Source organism: Aspergillus heteromorphus (assembly GCF_003184545.1).
Source record: "Aspergillus heteromorphus CBS 117.55 chromosome Unknown BO70scaffold_21, whole genome shotgun sequence".
NCBI lineage: Eukaryota > Fungi > Ascomycota > Eurotiomycetes > Eurotiales > Aspergillaceae > Aspergillus > Aspergillus heteromorphus.
This window is the reverse complement of record NW_020290426.1, coordinates 544,518-567,620: the sequence shown is the minus strand read 5'-3', so window position 1 is coordinate 567,620 and position 23,103 is coordinate 544,518. Positions and strand designations below refer to the sequence as shown.

The window sequence follows — 23,103 nt, the reverse complement described above, 5'->3', positions numbered from 1 at the left end:
CTCGATACCACCATCGTCTTCTGCTACAGCCTTAATCTCATCCCGATGGGAGCAGAGATAGAAATGTGGAATAGCTCCGCAAGATCAGAGAAATGCACAGCTCTCGGCCTCTGGCACAAATTACCAACAGTTAATAAACGAATATAAGAACAACATATACTAGCAAAAGGAGCTTCATCTAATACGGAAAGGTTGAACCAGGCTCTTGAAAATCATAGACCACAAGTAATGAAAATACCTCTATTGTTATATTATGAATGTCACTGATCCAAGTCCAGGTGAATGATGACCCGAAATAAATCTCATTTAACGCTTGGAACGACGCACTGGAACACCACCTATAAGAAGTATGAAGTTAAAGCAATATCGAGAATTGGCTCTGTTGCTTCTACCTAAGTGTAGCTACATTATTATTAGTCAATTCATCCTCATCATTTGTGAATCAGCCGGAGCGGCATCCCACGAATCCGAATCATGACTGGCACACCCCTCCTTAAACCTGGCGTCTTTAAGCTACGGTCGATGTGCTTCCCCTCTGACTGACAATAGAAGCTAAAGTCTTTATTGCCTGTCTCCCGAAGGTTTCTCGTTCCATCTCTGACCCCCCTGGTCAACCCTTTCTTTCTGCCGTCATGTCCGTCGACAAAAGCATCACCCGCAACGGTTTTTGCTCCTCAAATGGCCGGTTCTGCACCGTGCGCGGTAGCATGGAACGGATCGACGGCCGGTCTCTTCGACGCATGTTCTTGCCCAAACTCACATCAGAAGGCCAGAGAGCGCTGCGTAACCACCCCGACTTCGTCCGCGATCAGCTACAACACTATGCGGTAGAATTTCACCCACGCCATTTCTCCGGAAATGGAACCCTGCTCCTGAAGCAAGTCCTTGAGGCGGGGAAATGCGACACAGTTCCTAGGCACATTTTGGCGCTGCAGGACCAGCTACACCGCGAATGGTTGAACACGCGCACGCCAGAGCAACTGTCCGGCAATCCCGAATGGGTGATGGACAAGTACTTCCTGCGTGCTAGCGACCGACGACCAGACCGCAAGAGAACGACCACAGTCGTCGGGATCCCACTTCCTCGCTTCAGCCAATATCAAGCTAAGCAGATGCGAGACGCTGCTAGTAAGGTTGCAGGCTTACATCACGAGACGGGTGTGGGGACAGATTCGCAAACCATCTTCATGGGGTGGGACGCGGCGGCAGTGGGGAGAGCAGCGAGGGCATATGCTACCAAGGAGAAGAAGGGCTTTCAAGTCGAGGCAAAGAAACAAGAGTGCGAGCGCCCAAAAATGAAAGCAGACTACTTCCATCTGCCAAAACAAAGGGCTAACACCGCGTCGAGGAAACTTCCGAGTGGATATGCCATCATGGGAAAGGGGAAGAAGGGCCTTCAGACTGCGGAAAAGAAACAAGAGCGCGAGCGCCCGAAAGCAAATGCAGACTACCTCCATCTCCCGAAACAGAGAAACGACACCGCTGCTCGGAAAGTCAAATCGCTCGTGTGATTCTACCTAGTGGACTGTGATGATATGGACGCATATTTAGCTCTGAAGCGTGATCTACATCTCGATATCCACGACACCAACGAACCAGGCGTTTTCCAGGCATGTTTCAACTTCGAGGCTTTCGAGGGTGTCATGGTCATATCTGCAGAGGCCGCATCGCAGCAGTACTCCTTCTCTCCGATAGATCATCAACCCGAGTATGAAGAAAACTGAGACGAGTTGTACGATCCGGACGACGAATACGTGGGGTATGAAAGGCCCAACACCGGATACAAGAGAAAGGCACTCGCTCCGCAAAGCAGCAGCGGCCCAAAGAAAGCCAGAGCAGGAAACTCCCAATCCCACACCTATCACTCGAAGCTCAGATGTCGTGAAACCAACACGGGTCGGATTTACTCGTCAGCGTATGATGGCTATATCAATTTCAAAGATGGGAACTTCGCCAGCTTTGTGGGAGAGGCCGAGTTTCCTGTCCTCGGTCCAAAAGTACCCTTTTTTGCGCGGAAGATATCGGATGCGCCGTGTGCGTATAGGAAGGAATGGGCTGATTATTCGGAGGCACTGTACGAGCGGGAACGAGTTAGAAGATGGTACTGAATCTGGGCTCTGGGGACAGTTGTCAGAAGCATGTGAGGGATAGCTATGTACGGTCTAGCTTGAGCTGCAAAGTCTTGGATGTTGTGGATGCCTGGGGCGTTCTTCCTGCCCCCCGCGGACTAGTTAGCCATCTTCTGTTAGTCGATCCGCTTTCTCTAATCTCTACTCCTTCTTTTTCTCTTCTCCGATCAACTCCCCGCATGACTCCAGGCTTCTTGTCCATCAACAAGGTCGATGAAGCTGTCTCCGTCGAGTATGAGCCATGATTCAGACCAGCATGATCTGTGCGAGCGCGGAACTCGTACTCCCAGCTGAGTTCTGGAAGACGTGCAGCTCCTCAGCGAGGCTTTCTGGATAAAAACATGGCGGAAGACCACCGAGGTAAAAGGAGAAGCCCCCTCCTGGCCTCCCGGGAAAAGGGACCATACAGGTCCTGACAAAACACACCCGCCAGGACTTTTGTGCAACGTTCTATCAGTATCTGGACACTTTTATTTGAGTTGTTCTGTTTCACAGGGTCAACCTGGAGCGGGCAGTCGGGGCTCAGCCTTGTACGAACCTGTGCTGGCAGTCATCTCTTTTTTCGTCAGCACTGCTGTCAAGCTAGACTCACGAATATCCTCGATTTTGAGGGATTACAAACAAGGGAACGAGAAGAAGCGAGTATAACAGTTCCCCATACCAGATTGGAGCGCCGCCATTATGTGTTCGAGGGATGATCTGAACAACCTTCCGTTTCCAGACCCTGAATCCCCTCCGTCATCTCCATCGTCGGAGCCGATGAGTAAATTCACGAACGTGTCGAGGCAAACATTACCGCCTTTGCTGTCGCCAGATTTGCCTTTCAGTTGTTCACCGTCAGATCATTCCGGATCCAAGGTTAGTAAACCCCGACTGTTGATGATTGGAGATATTAACTGGCAATTCTAGGTATTTGCCACAAAGGATGCAAGGTTCAGTCTATACGGCTATCCAATATTCATCTATGGTCCTAACTGGCTACGACAGGCTGTGTGGGTTGGATTATACCCCTGAGGCACGGTATCCATGTGGACAGTGCAAAATGACCTTTCATCGCCCTGACCAACTGCTTCGACATAGCGAACGATAGTAGGTCCTGTTTGAGGTTTATACGCCAGGTTTAATACTGAAGAGCAAATAGTACACACGAGCATGGAGGGCCATCACAGAATCAAAGCGAAAAGGAGGAAGGAAACGTGCGAAGTGATTATGAGGCCGTGACCGATTCCGGATATGGCTCGTATGCGGGTACATCTGCTGCTAAAATAGCAACCGCCGAAAAGGCATTCCATCGCTTAGGCCTTACTTTGAAGGGCAAACTAGATATTCAGACCTCTCTCGCAGTGAACACGGCGGTCCGGAAGGTTTCTAATCCAGGGACTGATCACGGGGAATACTTGGGGGCCTCTGTGGCTCGAGAGCATCGGATGGAGATATGCATTGATATCCTGTCTACAGACCTTTCGAAAACAATTTGTCGCCATTTTGGGAATGATCTTTATTTGGAGGGGATTTACGACTGCCTTCACATGCTTGTGCAAGACTTTGTGTTGGGCTTCGGAAGCCGTCATCCTGCCTCAAGAGCACATCTCGATATAATGGGTATCGTTCATCAAAACCATAGGTGATACTGAGCCTTCGTGGGGAGCGATTATTGCTGGCTGACTATGTGCTTATAGACATATCGTGAATCGCTGCAGACATAAGGTGTTAATGGACACCATGGCCGAGAGAGGCTTTGGCAGTGAGAAGGTCTCGCTCGAGGAAAAGATACAAACCTGGCATGAAAGGAACGATCGAACGATAAGATCCGGCTATGCATACCCTCCAGAACAATCGAAAGGAGCATCTGGGTCACAGTCGGGCCTGCACAGTACACTAAGGATGGGACCAGAAATACCTAGAGTGAGCCAGTATCGAAACCTCATCCAGTCCTCTCCGCTCTATGATAAACTCCTTGCTAATCTCCAGCGGGAGTTGGTTCTCGCACCAACAGCGCCAAATCTCATGGAGAAGATAAGTCAGACCATTCGTCAAACTTTGGTTCCACAGGTTAGCGAATGGCCTTTGTCATTTTCGGCCAACTTTTCAGTCAACTGGAATCCATTGCTTCCCCCTGGTCACCTGCCATACCCCGAGCCTCCTGATGTTGCCATAGGAAAGGTAATTACCATAACGGGATCAGCAAACGAAGCGCAGGCAATATCATGTCTAGAATATCTTCGCCAAACCTGGCCCATAACTGGGATTAAATTGTTGAAGCTGATACAGAAACTCTTGGGAAAACGCGGCTCAGATGCCGCATTACCAGGTACAGTCCGCAGTCCAAGTCAAGGCGTCTCCGTGATACTAACTTGGACACCAAGAATGCTTACCGGACGGCACTCAGATAAGTGTTGTTAATCAGCGTTCTTTACTACTTAATGCTACAGATTTATATGTTGCCGTAAGAGGAACAGTGGCTTCAATTTCAGAGATTGGAGAATGTCTATCGTGGATGGGCGCTGCTTTCTGGCATTCTCACGCTCGCTCCGCAGGCCTGTCCTATGTCCGACCAAATATCTTTTCTGCCGGTAATGGGGTATACATAATTGGCTATGAAATATATGAAGGAGAGCCTCGCCAGACAATCAATGGACAATGCTGGCACAAACTATTGCGCCATCCACACATTGTGAATGGCTACCCCATTCTTCGAAGGCCAGTTAAGAAGCCCACTTACGGTCTCGAGATCCCTATCGAAGTGATGGCCAAACTGGCTGAAACAAAACGAGTCAATTCATTTGCAGGCAATATTTATATTAAGGGATTCTCGACACTACTAGTTCCCACTGGCCGTGAGGAGAATATGATTGTATGGCACCTGATCTCTACAGACGATGGCAGGCGAGTTTCATATGTGGAAGGAATGAAGCTCTCTCCCGTCAGAATCCATTTTTCAGAACTGAAGACGTCTCGCCATGTGCTTGGATGGTGTTCTGAAATGAAATTCTACGCAGGTTTGTAATTCACCTGACGATCGGGTCCACGCTGACCTCCACAGGGGCGAAGGACATCTCGTATGATATCAAGAATTCGCGACTTCCAAGAGCATCTGGTCTCCTCTGTAATGCCTCTGTCACTTTCGGTCAGCTTCTCATTGGGGGGGCGCCCTTTTGGATTGGCCATATAAATCATCCGCCTCAAACTTCTCGGCATGAATATGTGGACAAACTCAAATGGATTTCGAATAAGTTTATCGTTCTTTGGGATGACAAAAGGCAGTGTGGCTGGTTACTGAATGGAACGAGTGCGCTACTACACCTTGTATGTGCTTCACTTGAGCTTAACAGCCGGAATGAGTTCTCCTCGGTGATACTATTGAACTTGTCGATGATACATTCTAGGAGCACACACCAGACATCTTCCGCGCTAGAGGTACTTCTGATTCCTAAGAACCTGAAGTTAAAGGTATACCCAGAGGGTGATAGCTTTATCAAGTTTCGGGGCTATGTCCTCAAGATCTACGATGTTCTAGAGAAGATGCTTGACCACCAGATGGCTATCGATAGTGATATTACCAATTCACCGAGATCTCTGCTGGAGGGCTGGGACTTCAATGACATCTCTGCTGAGCGAGATCCTATATGCCCTCGAGCAACAGTCTTGGATCCCACTGGGCGGGCATGGGTGGATCTGACAAGAGCAGTCCATGCTGTTACATTATTTGGTCAGGACTTTGGAGAAATCATCCGTCCGATCAATGCATGCTCTGAGTGGAGCAAAATGCCCCCTGGCCGCTCCTATCTTGCCGTTTCAGATGATGATCTTCAACTAATCATGTTGTCCAACTGCGGCAACCTGGACTCTTATCCCCCAAGGTTGACCGATAGCCTGATTTGGTACATACCAGAGAAGACCCCCGGCAAATGCGTCTGCAACAAGGAGAGCAAGGAGTCAGATTCAGACATCGTTCAAGTTCTATTACCATCGTGCATGGAGCCTCAGCTTCTAGTGCCTGGTCTTCAGTATGAGCGGCAAAGAGGTGGCGCGTTTATCTTTGGATCCCACTCAACCCATCAGTGGTTCTGGGATGATACTGGTAATCCATCTAGAACGCTTTGTGAACCAATGCCATGTCTCAAAGCAAATGAAGTCAACAGTCCCGTGTTGGGTGACAGCAGTACTGGCAAGAGCATGTCGCTGGATTTATGGGACGATTCAACTACATCGAACCTAGCCACCCAACCATCGAGCCCCGAGCGAGAGCTCTCTCATGATCAATCGCGATCACAAGCACCGCCGTGTGTTAGCATTGCCGACTACAAAGTGGCAATCATTTGCGCTCTTCATCAGGAGCTTGCGGCACTCATCATGCTTTTTGACAGCAGCCATGGCGATATGCTCGTCTCGGCCACTGATCCTAATTCGTACGTCTTTGGGAGGATGTGCAATCACAATATTGTGGCCACTTGTCTCCCCGACGGCGAGTATGGGACAAATTCGGCAGCGGATGTTGCTGCAAACATGAAGCGGAGTTTCACTTCGATCAAGTTCTGCCTCTTGGTTGGCATCGGCGGGGGGGTCCCATCTGCCGCCAAGGATATCCGCCTCGGAGACATCGTAGTGAGCAAGCCAACCAACTCGAATGGAGGCATCCTGACCTATGATATGAGAAAGACTCTGGGGAATGGCGCATTCCAACTCAATGGCTGCCTACAACCTCCTCCTCGAAATCTCCGGTCAACTTTAAGTATGATGCAGTCGGTTCCAGGGATGTCTGACCCTCTGCAGGAATACCTGGGGCAGATTGAGCTCAAGAACCCAGCATACAAATACCCCGGGGCTAAAAATGACCGATTATTTACAGCAGACTACGTCCATCCCACAGAAACAGAGACCTGTACCGCCTGTGACACCTCCGAAATCGTCACCCGTCCTCCCAGAAACTCCAGCCAGCCACACATTCATTACGGCACCATCGCGTCCGGAAACCAAGTGATCAAGGACGCGGAGACGCGCGATCATTGGGGCACTAGGCACAGTGTCCTCTGCTTCGAAATGGAAGCGGCGGGGATAATGAATATCTTGCCCTCACTCGTCATCCGCGGTATTGGTGACTACTGCGACTCGCATAAGAACAAACAGTGGCAGAAATACGCCGCTGCTGCTGCGGCTGCGTACTCGAAGGTGCTTCTTTCTCACGTGCGAACGGAGGCCCTAGACGACGATAGGACAAGTCCTACTGCTGCGCCTGTCTTGGAGCGTGCTCGTGCTCCGCAACGATTGAATAGGTCCACCATGACGCCTGCTGCGAAGCGTAGACGGATAGGGGAGGATAAATAGGGATACTCCATCAGCAATGTTTTGGAAATTTTTGTGTAACATCATAAGCGAAGTGGATAGATCGGTCAGGTCTGGTCTACATCATTGATAGTAATGGGATTTCAGTCTGGTGACACACCCCTGTTTTCTATAGACACCCCTTACCTAAAGTACTATACCAGATTGATGTGACTTATTTCCGCTAACCCGATATGGCTGCTCCTTGTCTGCGCCAACAGTCTTGGATGTTGTAGATAATCAGGAGGTGTCACTTTATCAAAAATGGATACTTAATACAGCTAATCTCAGAGTAACGCTAGTCTACCCTGGGAAGAAACTTCTACCTAGGTACTGGGTGCACGGTCAATGTGCCAGTATAGGAATGGGGTGTCTTTATACCATAAACTTGACATTATCAAGACTATATATATATATATATATGATAAATGCCCCCCAACTTCAGGAATAATCCAACATTCTATCACCCAACCCAAGCAGCTCCCCAAATAGTACACTATAACCGAAAGCAAAAAAAAAAAAAAAAAAAAAAAAAGAAAACCAATTAAGCATCAAGCAAACACTCGACCCGAATAGATATCCTTAACCCTCCCTCCCTCCCTCCCAATCCCAATCCCAATCCCAATGACCATCCCTCATCACTCAACAACAACACACACCCCCCCCCCCCTTCACCCTCGAATAATAACCCTAAGTCCCCTTCTCCCCCTTAACCCCCCAAGCCCCATAATCGACCCTCCCCTCCTTAACGTCCTCCTTCTTCTCATAGCAACGCACACTGAAATGCTTATGGGTAGCCAGATCCGGCACGATGAGCATCTGCGTGCGAGTGCGATCGCGACCATGCGGCATGATGGAGAGCCGGAGCGCCTTGTCCGGGTCCTCGCCCAGGCCCTTGACGTACTCGTCGATGTGCGACTCCGTGAGCTGGTTCCATAGACGTTTCTGGTTCGAGGGGTTTTTCTCTGGGATCCAGGCTTTGGGGATGCTGGCGAAGGAGTGCGAGGGGGATTTGATTACGCAGTACCTGTTTTGTTTTTTTTTTTGTTAGTGTTTGCATTCATTGGGGAGTTGGAGGTGAGGGAGGGGGTTTGGTAGGTAGGTTAGGGTTGTTGGGGAGGGAGGATGGGGGAAGTACCAGTTCTTGGGATCAGAGAGCTGCTCGTACTCGTCTCGAGACGGCGAGGTGTACACGCCTTTTCCGATCTGTTTGCCCCACATTTCGAAGTCGTGGTCAAAGTATAGCCCTTTTTTGTTGTATTCTTCGGCTTGTTCCTGGTGTATTTTGTTTAGTGTGGTGCTGGGGATGGGGATGGGGATGGGGATGGCTGTGTGATGGATTGGGGGTGTGAGGGTAGAGGAAGGAAGGGAGTAAGTATATAAGAGATGTAAGTAAGTCAGTACCTTTGAAACCCGCCGGAAGCCAACGACTATATCTCCACGCTTTTCGAGGTTGATGGGCGAGGCAGCAGTCCAGGTCGCCAAGGCGATGAGGAGGAGGTTGGTGATGCTTGGGAAATGCATTCTGAACGAGTGTTGATTTTTTAAATAGAATCTTGAAAATTCAAGAGAAGGATGGAATAAATGAATGACCGGATTGAGAGTGTATTGTAGAGACTTGTGCTGTGAGTGATGGAGATAATTAATCTAGGGCACCGTTCTTCTTCCTTTTATATGTATGTATAGATACCCCCAGACTCGGAGCAGATCTCAAGTCACTATACAAACTAATTAACAAGGCTGTTTACGCTCTGCACCGCCATGCAAGACACCAAAGCATTTCTACAGAGTATAGACATTCCAGCCCCGTAGGGCTAGCTATGATCCCCCAACTTCATGTTCGGGGGCTGTTAGAACCCTGATCTACACTTTATAGGGCAGAAAAGCTAATCCCTTTCATCTATTAGATAATGCTGAGTTGGCTAGCCCCTCTCACCTAAGATTACATATATACCATGATGAAATCTTCCCTTCGGGCCAGGAATGTAGCACTTGATCATCCGTAGTACTAGGCTGATATATATGTATGGTTCGGGCTGGCCCCCACCTTACTCCATCCTGCTGACCGCAATTCTAGGGCTGGGAACTTATTCCCTGGTTTCTTACAGTCAATCTTGGTTTAGCCTGCTCTCACTGCTACATGGCTGGTATGTTGGATATGGATATGGAACAGCTGCTCTAAGCAGGGGCATGATTTATCCTCAGCTGCTGAGGAATATCTCTTCGCTGAGCACAGTCATTGCATACATCTTTACCAGTAGAAACTTCCTATATATTGTTGTCTGCTCCTCTCCTGACATTTTCTCTCTCTCTTTCTCTCTCTCTCAAATCACTCAAAAGGGTGTCGGAAATTACTAGCACAGAGTTGATTTGATTCGGCTGACAAATCTGCCTACATTGTTCCAATCCTGTTTACTTCTCTTATCCCTCATCCTCTCTACTTCCTCCCTCCATCAAACCATCACCAATAATACTCCATAACCAAACCTCTCCACCTCCCATCCATCCTATCACCGTCCAACCAAACCCACTTAATCACCGACTCATCCTCTCATCACACCCCAAAGCCAAAGACATCCCCACCATGTCGATTCCCGAATCCAATTCCATCCTCTCCATCCTCACAGGAACCTGGACCCTCGACTCGGAGAACGAGATCCAGATCGTCTTCTACGAAAACGGCACCGGCGAAGTAAATCTCCTCCCATCCCCTCCCCTCTTCTTCCCCCAAAACAACAACAACATACCTAACAACCAGAAATCCAAATCCAGCTCATCCTCCGCCACATCTTCAACGCATGGATCGCCGCCGAAACGCACTGGAAATGCCTCTCCGCGGAACCTCTGGACCAAATCCTCATCCCCAACCCCGGACCCTCTTCTCCAGAATCCCCCACCACCACCACCACCACCACCCTCCTCATCTTCCCCCTAGAAATAACCCTCACCCCCACCCCATCACCACCCGCGGCCCCACAGACACCTACATCCTCAACGGCGAGAACCTGCTCGACGCGGCCTTCGAGCCCAAGACGTACATCGTGCGGCTGGAACGGGGGCGATTCCGGGCGGCGTTTGAGCGGGCCGGTGGACCGGCGCCCAGGACCTGGGCGCCCGAGTATATGTATCAGTTGGTGTTTGATCGGTCGCCGTTTCCGCCGAGGGAGGAGTGGAGGGATCAGGAGGGGGGGGTGCCGGAGCCGCCGTTTTTGAGGATTGAGGGGTGGAGGGAGTTTTGTAGGGGGGTTTTAACAAGGGAGTGATGATGATAGGGGGATATTGGAGGGGAGGTGTAGGGGGTTGGGGTGATGGTAAATTAATAAGACAAGAGAGTTGGGTGATGTATAGATCTGCTTTAAGAGCTGTTATTAGATACCTGTCGTGGAAGAATATAAGAAGAGATGGCAATTGTTGTTTGTTTAAGTTATGTTGGTTGTGTATGATGAAGTGTGGAAGGACGGACAGAACAAAACAGCCTTCTTTCAGACAAGGACGGAATAGAAACTTGACGGCTTCAGATGGCGAGGTACCTTTAGTATATACCAGGTACTTTACCTAGGGACCAGACCTAGGGTTAGGTACTAAGGTATGAAAAGCAGGGTACGGAATACCATACGAGGGTTGGACAAGGCAGGTAGGTACGGATTATACACATTTACAGATATTTACAATCAAAGCGATACGTATGTAGGTTGTAGAAGCGTTTAAATTATACCCAGATTCAGACCAGGAACCCGCTAACTAGGAAAACTAAAACACCCCTTCACAACCGGTACGGACAGCCATCGCAGACAAACAATCTAGTTCATCTGGCGGATGAGGCCGTTGATGTTCTCCTCACGGTTACCGTAGTCACCACCCTCGATGAAGTGCTTGAACTTGCGGGTGTGGAAGCCACCGGTGGGGTTGGAGAGCTTGAAGGGCCACAGGAAGTTGTTGGCCTGCTTGAAGTTGGGGCCGACGGTGTACAGCTCGTGGATCAGATCCTCCATGCAGACGATGCCGTACTTGCCGAGGTTCTCCTCGATGATCTGGTTGTCGGTGAGGGGAGTGCGCTGCTTGTCGACCTTGCCGTAACCGCGCTTGTAGACGAGCTCACGGACGGACTTGAGGTTGGGGTAACCGTAGGCGATGTAGGGGTTGATGATGGTCAACATCTCCTGGGTGGCCTTGGTGAGGCGCACGAAGGTACCGTTGTTGATCTGGAGCAGACGGAGGAGCTGCAAGATCTTACGGGGCTGGGGAGGGATCTTGTTGATACTGCAGGCTGTTAGACGGGTTCAGATGGAGACGGGTTGAGGCTGGACATACCCCTTGATACGGATGACGAAGACCAGCTTGGGCTCGTCAGCGACGTAGAAGTTACCGTCCTTGCGGGCAACGCGGGCAAGGCGGATCTTCTCGCGCTCAGCATCGCGGTACTCCTTGACGTAGGACTCGGCACGCTTGAAGATGACGGTGCGCTTCTCCTTGTTGGCCTGATGAGACAGTTAGCATGCAGTCTCGCAAATGATGTATAAGAAAAAAAATCATTTGAAGCTTCAATATCAGCCCCGAAAGATGGTTAACGAAGCGACAGCATTGACCGTAGTCTAGTCGCGTGAATGGTGTGTTGTCATCACTGAAGGAAAGGAGTAAAAGAAAAAAATATGGTGCACACTTACAGCCTTCTTCTTCTCGGCCTCCTCACGGGCGACAGCGCGAGCCTGCTCCTGAGACTTGCGCTTCTTGAGGAGGGTCTCGGGGACGAGGACCTGCTCCTGGGTGGGGACGGTGCTGTGGAGGTCAGTTGATGTCCGCAGCGATAACACATGGACTTTCGCCGAGTGTAAGAATTGCAGCTATAGTGCCACATTCTCAGACTGAAGGCAAATGATAAAGCACTCGACGACATGGATTTGATCGGTGAGGGGGAACATCACCTGCCAAGCACCTTCAAGCAGACTACTAATCCGGCATATCTCAGCGCGGCGTTCATCCAGTGACAATGGCAAGCGAATATCCTCAGCCGACAAGACCCCAAGCATGACGCTCGGGAAGAGATGTTGAGGCTTTTCGTCGTCGCCCTGGGCCCGAAGGCAAGAGTCCCGACGACGATAGCTCCCAACAATCCTTTTTAGGGAGAAGGGCAGAGCCTTCAGCCCCAAAACCCCAGACCCATCTCAATCCCATCCTCGTGTTCCAACACATTTTTCAGGCGGTTTGATTCAGGGAGAGAGCGGGTGCGCGGGAAGAATCGAGCTGGTGCTCAGCGACCATTTCGGATCGCAGCATCTCCAGCGAGAAGGACGACTATATCTGAACCTTACGGCTCGTGCGATCAGTCCTCAAGGGAACACTCACGCAGCGGTGGAGGCCATTGTGACGGTCCGTAGAGTTCGCGAGTTGGGCAGTTGGCGAAGGCTGTCGTACTGGAAGAAGATCAAGAAGAAAAAAACTGCGGCCGTCGAAGAAAATGCGTTTGTGGGTGGAGCCGGGCTAGTCCGGACCTGGCTAGCGTGACTGGCCGCCCCGTCTCGCCCTTTTCGGTCACCACAGCCCTTATCGCACAGGGCAGTCCGTTGTCACCTGACTCGTCGATAAGAACTGTAGCCCGGGTGCCTCAGTGCCTCAGTGCCTCAGTGCCTCGATGCCTGGATGACGGAGTGCCCGATAACGACCACCACCACCACCATCTCTACCCCACGACCTTCCCTTCCCCCTCCCCCTCCCCTCCCACTCACTCACTCACCCACCTCCCAACAAACCCCATCCCATCCCATCCCAAAATGTCCACCCGCCGCGGCGTCGGCCTAGGTGCCTTCGCGAACCGCACCCAAGCCAGCCAATCCTTCGCCAACCACGGCGCGACGCTCCGCTCAACACACACCACATCCCTCCAGACGCAACTATCAGTCTTTCAATCCCTCCTTCACACCTTTGCGCTCGAACACAGCTCCACGATCAAATCGAACCCGACCTTCCGCGCCGAATTCGCGCGAATGTGCAATGCGATCGGGGTGGACCCGCTGGCGGCGAGCAACGTGAAAGGCAAGAATGCGCGGAAGGGGCTCGGCGAGATCGGCAGTTTCTGGACACAGATCATGGGCGGGGACATGAACGATTTCTACTTCGAGGTGGCGGTGCGGGTGGTTGAGCTGTGTCGGGGCACGAGGAGTGAGAATGGCGGGTTGATTGGATTGGAGGAGTGTCGGAGGCGCGTGGGGAAAGGGAAGGCGGTTGGGAGTGGGTTGGAGATTACGGAGTATGTATTCATTTTCTTTCTTATTCTCATTCACATTCCTATTGCTATTGCTATTCCTATTATCGGGGGGTTATACGGCATAGATGCTAACGCAGGTTTGAATGACAGCGACGACGTCCTCCGCGCCGTGAAAAGTCTCGAACCGCTAGGATCCGGCTTCTCCATCGTCCGCGTCGGAAGCAAACAGTATATCCGGTCGGTGCCCAAGGAGCTCAACACGGACCAGGCCACCGTGCTCGAGGTGATCCAGGTGCTGGGGTACGTGAGCATCTCGATGCTGCAGGCGAACCTGACGTGGGAGAAGGCGCGCGCGCAGACGGTCATCGATGATTTAGTAGCCGATGGGTTGGTCTGGGTTGATGCTCAAGGGGAGGAGAATGAGTACTGGTCGCCGCAGAATCTGCTGGATGATAGTGGATGAGCGTGTTCGTGAGCATGTTCCTTGGGGAACTTTATTTCGTACATATGTCTGTGGCTGTATGCTGTGACATGCCGACGACGATTGAGGACCAGGGCTGAGCCTTGGGTTGAATTCGCTTTGGCGATTCTATCTGGATACTGGTGATCCGGACGGGTACGACTGGCCGGGGATATATATAGCTCAGAGCTCACTCACCCATGACATTGCCATTTATGTCGATGCTGGTCAGCACCATATACCCAATTATATATAATGGACCACGGTGATATCTATACTATTTTCTTTCTTTCTTTTTTTTTTTAAAAAAAAATAGGCGTTTTTCACTTCCGAGTGATTTCAAATTTAAAATCCCAATGTCAAGGAATATGGATGTCATTCACTCTACATCTCCCAGCCAAAAGAAATCCTATCTACAACCAACATCGCACCCCCAACCTTGTCTATTCTCTATTCTCTATTCTCGTTCATTCCAAACGTAATATTCATCTGCGGATAGGTAAAAAGTACGATATGCATGACAACAGTAGTAAATAAACCAGAAACGGACCTAAATCGCCCGCCCAGCCAAACAAGAAAAAAAAAAATGCTCGACCATGGGGGGGAAAGAGCACATGGAATCATACGCGGTGAAATTTCCAGGAGAGAGAGGGAGAGAGGGAGAGAGGGAGACGAGCATTAGAACCATGAAAAAAGAAATCAATGAATTGCCATTAAAGAATCATTTTTAAAGCTTAAGCCTTGATGGCACCGCCCAAAGCACCACCGCCGAACTGCTGACCACCCGGCCGACGGCCTTGTTGGCCACCGGGGAATCTGGCACCGCCACGCGCTTGGCCGCCGCCTCCGCGGCCACGGCCACCACGGGCGCCGGCGCCCTGATCGCGCTGGAAGGCGTTGGCCATGCCTTGGGTGCGCTGCTCGAGAGTCTTCTCGTTGGACTCCAGCAGGTTCATCGACTTGTCGGCCAGGGTGACGATCTGGGACTGGAGACGGGAGAGCTCGACGCCCTTGCGGAAGACGATGGCGTCGTTGACCTGGTCGAGGGCGGCGGCCAGCTCCTCGTGGGAGATCATGCGGCTGATGATGGCGGAGATCTTCTTCTCGGGGAGCTCGAACATGGTGGCCAGGGAGGCGATGGAGAGGCTGTCGTAGAAGGGGGCGTAGGTGAAGAGGTAGGTGCGCAGGCCCTCCTCCTGGATCTGCTGGGACAGCATCTCCTTGATCTTGCCGGGCTGGGGCATCAGATCCCAGATCTTGATGGAGTTGAGCATCTCGGCGGCCTTCTTCCAGTCGCCGGCCGCGAGGAACTTGGCGCTCATGATCACGCCGTCACGGGTGTTCTCGGCGGGACCCGTGAAGACCTGGCGCTCGTTGTAGTCCAGCATACGACGGAAGGTCTTGGAGATGATGCGGCGCTTCAGCTCGGGGGAGGACGAGGTCTGCGCCATCAGGGGCACCTCCAGGAACATGCTCGACGTGAGGTAGATGCACTCCAGGAGCTCCAGGTTGATGTGCATGTGGAAGGGCAGCTGGCGCTGGCGCTCCAGACGCTCCTGCTCGGGGGTGACGGTGGAGTAGCGCTGCATGATGATACCCTGGGCCAACAGCTCTTTTTGACGGCCACTGCCGCAGATCTCGGAGAGGGTGATCTGGGCCTCGTAGACAAGTCCGGCGCGGAAGGCACAGAGACCGATCTGGACGAGGGTGCGGTTGAACAGGATCTGGGTGCTGACGTCGAAGTTGGCGATGTTCTCCGTAAGGTGGGACATGAGCATCAGGTCACGGGAGCGGTAGTACTGGTCGTGCAGAGCGAGGAAGTAGATCTGGCACAGCATGGCACGGGCCCGGATGATGCCGTCGCTGTGCTTGAACAGGTAGTTGCACAGGACCTGTACCAGGTTGGTCACATCGCCCGTGTCGCCACGGGGGGTGATGTTGGTGTCCAGCTCCGAGGGAAGGGTCTTCCAGGTACCTTCCTCGAGGATGGTGACGACCTGGGAGGGCTTGAAGTAGATGTGCTCGAGTCTGCGCATGACCACCCGGTTCAGGCTGTCCTGTCTGGGGTCGCTCTTCTCCGCCTTAGTGAGACCCTCGGTGTAGACCTGGGTGCGCACCAGGTTGGTGTACAGCTGCTTCTCGTCGCTGAGGCGGTCGATGTACTCGGCGGTGTGGGGGTCGATGTGCTGCAGGGAGCGGGTGAGCTCATCGTCCAGTCTCTCGATGTACGAGACGATGCTGCCGGAGATGTGAAGAACCTCGCCGGGGGCGACGGTGGGCTGCTTCTCGTCGTCCTCCCACTCCTCGGCACCCTCGGTCACGACGTGGTCGCGGTTGTTCTCGAGAACGGACAGGAGGGTAGCGAACTCCTGCTCGGCGAGCTTCCACTGGTCCACGGCCATGTAGTTGCTGGTGGAGGAGGAGGTGAGATCGAAGCGGGTGGAGATCAGGGTGAGGTAGACACGGATGCGCTGGTAGGGGGACTGGGCAACCTCGAGGAGCTTCTCCATCGTGCGGATCTGCTCGAGACGGTCGGTGTTCTTCTTTCCGCGGGACTCGACGATGACACGGAGGTGCTTCAGGATGCTCTCGGGAGTGTACTGGAGGGTCTTGCCGCCACGACCGACGGTCGCGAAGCCATCGTCTCCACCGATCTCAGCAGCAGCAGGGGCGGCCTCGAAGCGCTCGATCTTGGTCAGGCGAGGGGCAGCGGCGACGGGGCGGGCGACCTCCTCCTTGGCGTCCATGTAGCCATCCTTGTTCTGCCTGTACTTGTCGATCTGGGCGGCGTAGTCCTTGTTGTTCTTCTTGATACGCTGCTTGACCATGTTGAATCCCTTGGCGTTGCTGGCGTTCATCTTCTTGTTGCTGGACTTCTGCTTGGCGACGGTCTCGTTGACGAAGTCCTCGAGGTCCGCGACGGCCTTGACGTAGACTCTCGGGGTAGGACCGGACTGGGCGACCTTGACGATCTGACGGTTCAGCTTGTCGAACTCTAGAGTCCCAGGTTAGTATCAAAACACATCCATCCCGACCGCGCGACCGCAATCCCCCAGCATTTCACCCCGGGCCAACGCACCTGTCGAGATGACCGCCCAGTCGTTGATCTTCTCGGCGTTTTCGATCAACTTGACGGTGCTTTCGAGCTCCTCCAGCCGCTTGTCCTTGGCACTCTTGACGACCGTTACCCGCTCCTCGTCCTCGCTCTCTTCGCTTTCGGAAACATTCTTCATGAAACGGTTGGCACCGGTCTTGCCCTCCTCCTCGTCAGAGGAGTCGACGTCCGAATCCTCCTCTCCCTCCTCGCTGGACTCCTCCTCGGACTGCTCCTCCGCCTCCTCGCGATCGCTGTAGAGCTCCTCATCGGACGAGCTGCTCTCGCTGTCGCTGTCGCTACCGCCACCGTAGAAGAAACGCGACATGTTTGCGGGTGTTCTGATGCTGGAAATCGGGGGGAAACGCGGAAATCGAGGGCCGTATCTGCCGGCGTGTATCGGTGGGGGGGGGGGGGAGGGTGGTGAAGGTGAGAGCCGATCGACCTGCTCTTTTGCTTGGACGGAAAATGCGTTGTGAGGGTTCGGAGCCACAGAGGTTGGGCGGCGCGAGCCACACACGAAATTTAAGCGAGTCTGCGCCTAACCGCATCGGGCAGTCGACAGCCATCGGCACCCGCTCGTGCTCCAGACTGGTCTTCTCCATACTTACTCCTTTCAAGATGCGGAGATGCTACTCTATTCGGGTCCCTTACGCAAAGACCACCGTTCTAGTCTGCAAAATGTGGCGTTCTACTGGTGGACAAAGACCTTGCCCGGAGCAGAAGCAGCCCCGGTCTGTCTGGCCCAGCCCTCGTATTTCATATTCATATTCAATATCCAAAGTTACAAGCATGATTCTCTTTTTTTAACAAACAAAACGACGGCACGGAAGAAAAAGGCATATCTCGCATGGCGCATAACAGAAGGCATCTCCGTGCAAATCTTCAGTAGAGGGAATGAAATTCAAGAATCAACATAAATCGCGATCTTTCCAAGTACTCCTGGCTATGCCGAAAACAGCCACATACATGAACCGAGGAGGATTGACGGGGAAGGAAGAGAGGCGAGGATGAGCATCGGGAACACTAAAGCGCTCGACTATAGGAAAAGGTGCACCGATCCCCCGGCGGGTGGTGCGGCAGCCAGGATGGATGTCCACCCGGGCTCGCCGCCACGGCGGAGGTCGGATGTTTAATTATATCTTCTCCCCGGGGAGTTCTCCGACCTGCTGGGCGGAGGAACGCGTTCCAACCAGGACCTGCAAACACGCAGGCGGGGGTCGCAGGTCATCTCGAAAGCAGCACTCCTTGTATCAGGGGCCCAGGGGGGTCTCGGCAGACCTGACATCAAAGAGACGGGGAAGTGAATCAACCACGGCTCCAAATACCAAGCAGAAGAGGGTATTCTGGAACAGCTCTGCGTCGACCTCGCGATAAACGCACCTGGCGCCCGTACTGGCCCGATAGCGAGAATGGCTTAACCGTAGGGCTGATGTACCTTCAGGGGCTATCAGCCTGCTCCTGACATGCGTGCGCTCAATGCCACTGGTTCTGGCCCATGAAGCCTTCGCCCCCAAGTACGCCATCTTCAAGGGTACGGATGAAGTCGCGGTTCCTGGTCCCACCGGCACGGCTTCCCCGGCGCCTCTGGTTGGCCGGACTGCTGTCAACATACCCATCCGGGGGAGGTGGGTAGTACGCTGGGCTGGGCTGTAACCTAATCGGGGCATTGGGGTCGAGATGGCTGGCCACGCGCTGGATAGTCGGTGGGATACCTCCACCCTGAGGGTCCATGGTAGACGCGCGCTGTCGACCAGCCCGCGTTGTTGCTTGCGCGTAGAGACTCTGGGACGGCGCGTATTGCCCTTGAGGCATCTGGCCCGGGATCAGGTTCATCTGATGGCCATAGGCTGGCGGCTGGGTGGGGTATGGCGGGGGGGCGCCTTGTTGATGAGCAGGGAACATCCCATTGTACATCGGAGGCGGCTGAGCATGCGGGGGCGTGTGGAACTGGTTCAATTGCATGTTGTAAGCATTCTGCGCGGCCGTCTGGGCCTGGACTGCTTGCGCTGCCCTCTGTTTACTGGCCGCCTCAGCTTGCTGTTGTTGCTGGATCCCAGGGGCAACCGTCTTGTTGAGCGACGAGTACTTCAAGTTCATTGGGGGGACAAACGGTCCCGTGAACTTCTGCTGTGTGATGAAGGGATGCAACTTGGCCTGTTGTGGTGACCAACGCTCGAGCGGGTTGATCGTCAACAAGCCACGGACGAAGTCGATGAAAGCGACTCGATTGTTCAGTTCTAGTGACGATTAGCAGGCATACACACGACACATCGGGCAGTACAAACCTCGTTCAACCTCTGCCTGTTTCATGTTCTTCCTCGGCATGGGGTAGCTGCGGATGATTTCCTCCAATGTCGACGCCTGGAAGTACTTCTTGCTCGGCTGCTCCTTTGTGTTGTGCTCGCGAGAGTATTGTTCCAGGCTCTTTAGGCGGTATGTTTTCCGTCCGAACTCGTCCTGGGTCTTTTCGAAAAATTCGCCGGACTGCTTGCCCATTTCTAGCATCCATGTCGGCGGGAGGCCTAGCATTTCCACAATGCGGCAGACTTGGTTGTATTCGGAGGACCCGGGGAATAACGGCAATCCGAGGAAGAGCTCGACGACAATACAACCAAGGGACCACATGTCGATCGCAGATGAATACCTACAAGATGTTAGAGCGGCGCAAGGGAGGGTGTGGCAGGAAGCCAAGGATACGTACGGCAAGCCAAGAAGAACTTCTGGCGAGCGGTAAAACCGGGATTGGATATACGTGTAGACGGTCTGTCTCTCATCGCACGCTGATCCAAAATCAATAACCTTGATAATGGGGCTCTCGAGACTGGTTGGAGGTCAGCATTCAAGTTCGCCGCGCATCGGTTGACACTCACTTCTTTAACAGGATGTTCTCCGGTTTAAGATCGCAGTGGATCAGGTGTGCCTTATTCAAGAGGCTCAGCGCGTTCAGCAGTTGCTGAGCAAACACGCGCACCAGAGTGGTGCTCAATCCCCGGAATTGATTTTGTTTGATCAACTCGTAGAGGTTGACGCTCAACAATTCGAACACCAAGCACAGATGTTGCCTGTGGATAAAGGTGTCTTTCAGCCGAAGCAAATGGTGGTCGTCGTTCTTATCATATCTGCTGTTGAGCTAAAAATTATGAGCAAAGTCCATCGTAAAGTATCAGTGGGCTTACCAGATCCAAAACTGACACCTCCATCATACTCTGGTTGAAGTAGGCGGTCTTGTTCTTGATAACCTTGACGGCTACAACCTCCTGTGTTTTCAGGTTCTGGCACTTCACGACCTGCCCGAAGGTTCCTTGACCCAGCACATCCAGGATGAGATAGCGGTTTCTGGCATAGTTCAGTACACCGAACGGGAGTTTGTCGGAGGAACATTTGGTTGACTCACTTGTGACCCGCTTCTTCACTGCCCAATATGTCGTTGACATACAGGATGTAGTCGCTGTCCTCATTATCAAAGCCGTCATTCTTCACACCCTTACTGGGCTTTGTCAGAACCCGCCTCGGATTCCTGGACGATTCGTAGTTGAAGCCCGGATTGCATATCCGATAGGTGGCCGGGAGATGGGTTGTCAACGCGTGAAGAGGCTGTGAGGGATCTGGTTAGTGCCAGTATATACGTCGGAGCCTTGCACACGTACGCTGATAAAGCCGCCTTCGGGGTTGGCACGCCTGTACGCTGGCTGCACATTCATGCGTGGGTGAAGTTCTTGAACCGACTTGATCTTTTGGAATTTCGGTATCGGGCCCCGACCGGGCTGATGACCTCCACCGGATATAGACGATGCACGATGGGGCCTCCCATCTTGCGCAAACGCTGCACTAAGCTGGGAGCCGGCAGATGGCGGGTAAAACTGATCGGCGCCCATGTCGGCGGGCTGCAAAGGAGGGAGTCTAGGAGGCCGGGACGCGGCTAGAGAAGTCAGTTGGTGTCTTTGATCATTCCTGCGCGTAGATACTCACAGGGCGGTGATTGAAACGCCTGGGGAGGCGAGGCGTAGGTCGAGGTCCTGGTCGGCGACCGTCGAGGCTGATTGGGCCCGGGCGGGAAAGCGTACGCGTTATGCGACTTGCCCGGGCTCCCGTTAAACGACATGGAGGGGGACAAGACGTTCATTGGGGAGTATCGGCGAGCGGCGGACGACTCTTCATTTGTGGGGAAATACTGCGAGGACGGACGGCTCTGCTGGGTCGGTCTTGTCGAGTACTTGGCCCGGTTGTACGGATCCGCGTCCTCCATCGTGGTATCGGCATCGGTGACATAATCCCGACTACGTGGCGTCGCAGCGGGAGAGGACGCCATCGAGACGGTCTTGGAGCTTGCCCCGATCGAAGGGGGCTTGGCCGTGGTGCCGGGGGACTGGAAGGGCTCGTAGGAGTATCCCATCGGCGGCTGGGAGTGTTGTGGCTGGCCGGCGTATTTTGAGGTTAGCTGTTGTGGATTAGACGACGTCAACCCGTTGTTGAACTGCGCGGGATGGTGGCCCATTAAGGGATCCTGGTATGGCTGCCACTGGGAGTCCATTTCCCCTCTTTCCTCGTCACGACGTGTCTCAGATGATAGTGGGAGATCCGATCGGAAATATGATGATCATTTATCACGTCGACAGCGCACATGCACCTCGATCGGGGGTTAGATAGTAGCAGCGGGGACGGCAGACGCACGTAGCGCAATCAGGCGGAGACGACGCGGGACACGGCGAGCGGTGGTGCAATTCGAAAATCGGGGAGGGGGCACGAGGAGGAATTGAAGTCAGGATTAAGTTGCGTCGAGCCTCATTATCCGAGAGGAAGGCGTTCTGGTGATGAGGGCTCGAGGACGAGGGGGGGGGTGGCGGCCAGTGGACGGACGGGGGGGGGGGGAGTGGGCGGTCGCAATCCACAATGACGGGTGCGACGCAGCAACCAATATCGATGCGGCAGCTGACACGCGAAGGAGGTTGGGGGAGGAGGAGGGGAGGGGAGGAAGGAAGGGTGACTGAACGACTGTTGGAAAGCCCGAGATGAACGGGAATCCGAACAGAAGTATACAGTGCACACACAGGAAACGACTGGAAGGAGGCAGGCAGGCAGTCAGGCAGGCAGGGGGAGGAACCCGAGGATGGGCACTGGGAAGACTAGTGCGGAGGGGAAGAAGGGAAGGAGACGAAGGGGAGGTGAAGTTCGGGAGGAGCACGAGTGGAGCGCGCGCACTGGCAGCCTCAGGCTCAGGCTTGCCGTTGGGTTGGCTTGGGGCTTGGAAGGGCCACCCACGGACCAACGTCAATGACCCTAGCCTAACCACCGCGATCGATTCGATTGATCCTGCGAGAGAACCGAAAGTTCCCCTGTTCACTCGGGTAGGGATCCCCGTCAATGGTGGTGCTTTTGCAACGAAGGGGCAGCACGACAGAGACAGAGGGAATACACAGGGAAGTCAAAAGCGTCCGTTAAATAATAATCTTCCCTTTTAGCCACTGGTCGGGGATGACATCCTGATGGGACTGAGTAATTGAGTCATTGCAGCGTGGGGAAGCCTATTTGATGCCGGTCTGCGTCGCTTGCCTCAGTGCCTGCCTCGCGACCAGCCTCTTGACGATCGGCCTCCATCGGGAAGGTCGACATTTGCCCCTTGATATGGCACATACCATTCATTACCAGCCTGGTGGTGCCTCGAGGATCCAGACACAGCTGTAGCCACTGTATTCCGTACAAAGCACAAGAATCCCGTTACTATCGAAGATGACCGGTCATCTCGAGGTCTCCAAGTCTGCCCCATGCCCAGGACATCATTGTTGCCGTTTGCAGGCATTCGCTACGCCCCGGGGCACCATCCGCGGAAACCTTGAATGCAATCCAGGCTGCTAGAGAGCCAACAGCAAGAAAGCCAAACCCAACCACGTAGGGC

General features: G+C 53.2%; 9 protein-coding genes across 9 annotated transcripts; 5 read left to right on the top strand and 4 right to left on the bottom strand.

Annotated features, from left to right (window-relative positions):
- The first annotated feature begins 531 nt into the window (after positions 1-531).
- BO70DRAFT_388777 (uncharacterized protein) lies at positions 532-2,203 on the top strand. Its single transcript, XM_025546014.1, has 3 exons — positions 532-1,359; positions 1,522-1,646; positions 1,731-2,203. Exons 1-3 carry the CDS (start codon positions 633-635, stop codon positions 2,106-2,108), a joined length of 1,230 nt encoding a protein of 409 aa, XP_025397511.1. The 5' UTR covers positions 532-632; the 3' UTR covers positions 2,109-2,203.
- A 1,810-nt stretch (positions 2,204-4,013) lies between these two features.
- Positions 4,014-7,454, top strand: BO70DRAFT_295914 (uncharacterized protein; the record flags this gene model as incomplete). Its single annotated transcript, XM_025539523.1, has 3 exons — positions 4,014-4,440; positions 4,496-5,128; positions 5,173-7,454. 3 exons carry the CDS (start codon positions 4,014-4,016, stop codon positions 7,452-7,454), a joined length of 3,342 nt encoding a protein of 1,113 aa, XP_025397510.1.
- A 687-nt stretch (positions 7,455-8,141) lies between these two features.
- BO70DRAFT_372751 (uncharacterized protein) lies at positions 8,142-8,975 on the bottom strand (the record flags this gene model as incomplete). The annotated part of the gene is made up of 3 exons (XM_025544873.1): positions 8,142-8,478; positions 8,590-8,726; positions 8,856-8,975. The coding sequence occupies 3 exons, from the start codon at positions 8,973-8,975 to the stop codon at positions 8,142-8,144; spliced, it is 594 nt and encodes a 197-aa protein (XP_025397509.1).
- Positions 8,976-10,035: 1,060 nt separating this feature from the next.
- Positions 10,036-10,714, top strand: BO70DRAFT_430974 (uncharacterized protein; the record flags this gene model as incomplete). The annotated part of the gene is made up of 3 exons (XM_025548199.1): positions 10,036-10,143; positions 10,224-10,492; positions 10,555-10,714. 3 exons carry the CDS (start codon positions 10,036-10,038, stop codon positions 10,712-10,714), a joined length of 537 nt encoding a protein of 178 aa, XP_025397508.1.
- Positions 10,715-11,138: 424 nt separating this feature from the next.
- Positions 11,139-12,811, bottom strand: BO70DRAFT_430973 (60S ribosomal protein uL30; the record flags this gene model as incomplete). Its single annotated transcript, XM_025548198.1, has 4 exons — positions 11,139-11,711; positions 11,763-11,929; positions 12,116-12,227; positions 12,795-12,811. The coding sequence occupies 4 exons, from the start codon at positions 12,809-12,811 to the stop codon at positions 11,252-11,254; spliced, it is 756 nt and encodes a 251-aa protein (XP_025397507.1). The 3' UTR covers positions 11,139-11,251.
- Positions 12,812-13,148: 337 nt separating this feature from the next.
- Positions 13,149-14,389, top strand: BO70DRAFT_364074 (ESCRT-II subunit protein SNF8). Its single transcript, XM_025543721.1, has 2 exons — positions 13,149-13,695; positions 13,804-14,389. The coding sequence occupies exons 1-2, from the start codon at positions 13,220-13,222 to the stop codon at positions 14,114-14,116; spliced, it is 789 nt and encodes a 262-aa protein (XP_025397506.1). The 5' UTR covers positions 13,149-13,219; the 3' UTR covers positions 14,117-14,389.
- A 162-nt stretch (positions 14,390-14,551) lies between these two features.
- Positions 14,552-17,612, bottom strand: nip1 (translation initiation factor eIF3 core subunit c). Its single transcript, XM_025545456.1, has 2 exons — positions 17,193-17,612; positions 14,552-17,108 (listed from the first exon to the last, which is right to left on the bottom strand). The coding sequence occupies exons 1-2, from the start codon at positions 17,533-17,535 to the stop codon at positions 14,848-14,850; spliced, it is 2,604 nt and encodes an 867-aa protein (XP_025397505.1). The 5' UTR covers positions 17,536-17,612; the 3' UTR covers positions 14,552-14,847.
- Positions 17,613-18,213: 601 nt separating this feature from the next.
- Positions 18,214-21,741, bottom strand: BO70DRAFT_411978 (putative protein kinase Yak1; the record flags this gene model as incomplete). Its single annotated transcript, XM_025547301.1, has 8 exons — positions 18,214-19,447; positions 19,496-19,854; positions 19,912-20,031; positions 20,081-20,340; positions 20,387-20,546; positions 20,605-20,804; positions 20,858-21,129; positions 21,180-21,741. 8 exons carry the CDS (start codon positions 21,739-21,741, stop codon positions 18,684-18,686), a joined length of 2,697 nt encoding a protein of 898 aa, XP_025397504.1. The 3' UTR covers positions 18,214-18,683.
- Positions 21,742-22,145: 404 nt separating this feature from the next.
- Positions 22,146-22,799, top strand: BO70DRAFT_98789 (uncharacterized protein). The gene has a single exon (XM_025548907.1). The coding sequence runs from the start codon at positions 22,220-22,222 to the stop codon at positions 22,667-22,669; it is 450 nt and encodes a 149-aa protein (XP_025397503.1). The 5' UTR covers positions 22,146-22,219; the 3' UTR covers positions 22,670-22,799.
- The last annotated feature ends 304 nt before the right edge of the window (positions 22,800-23,103 follow it).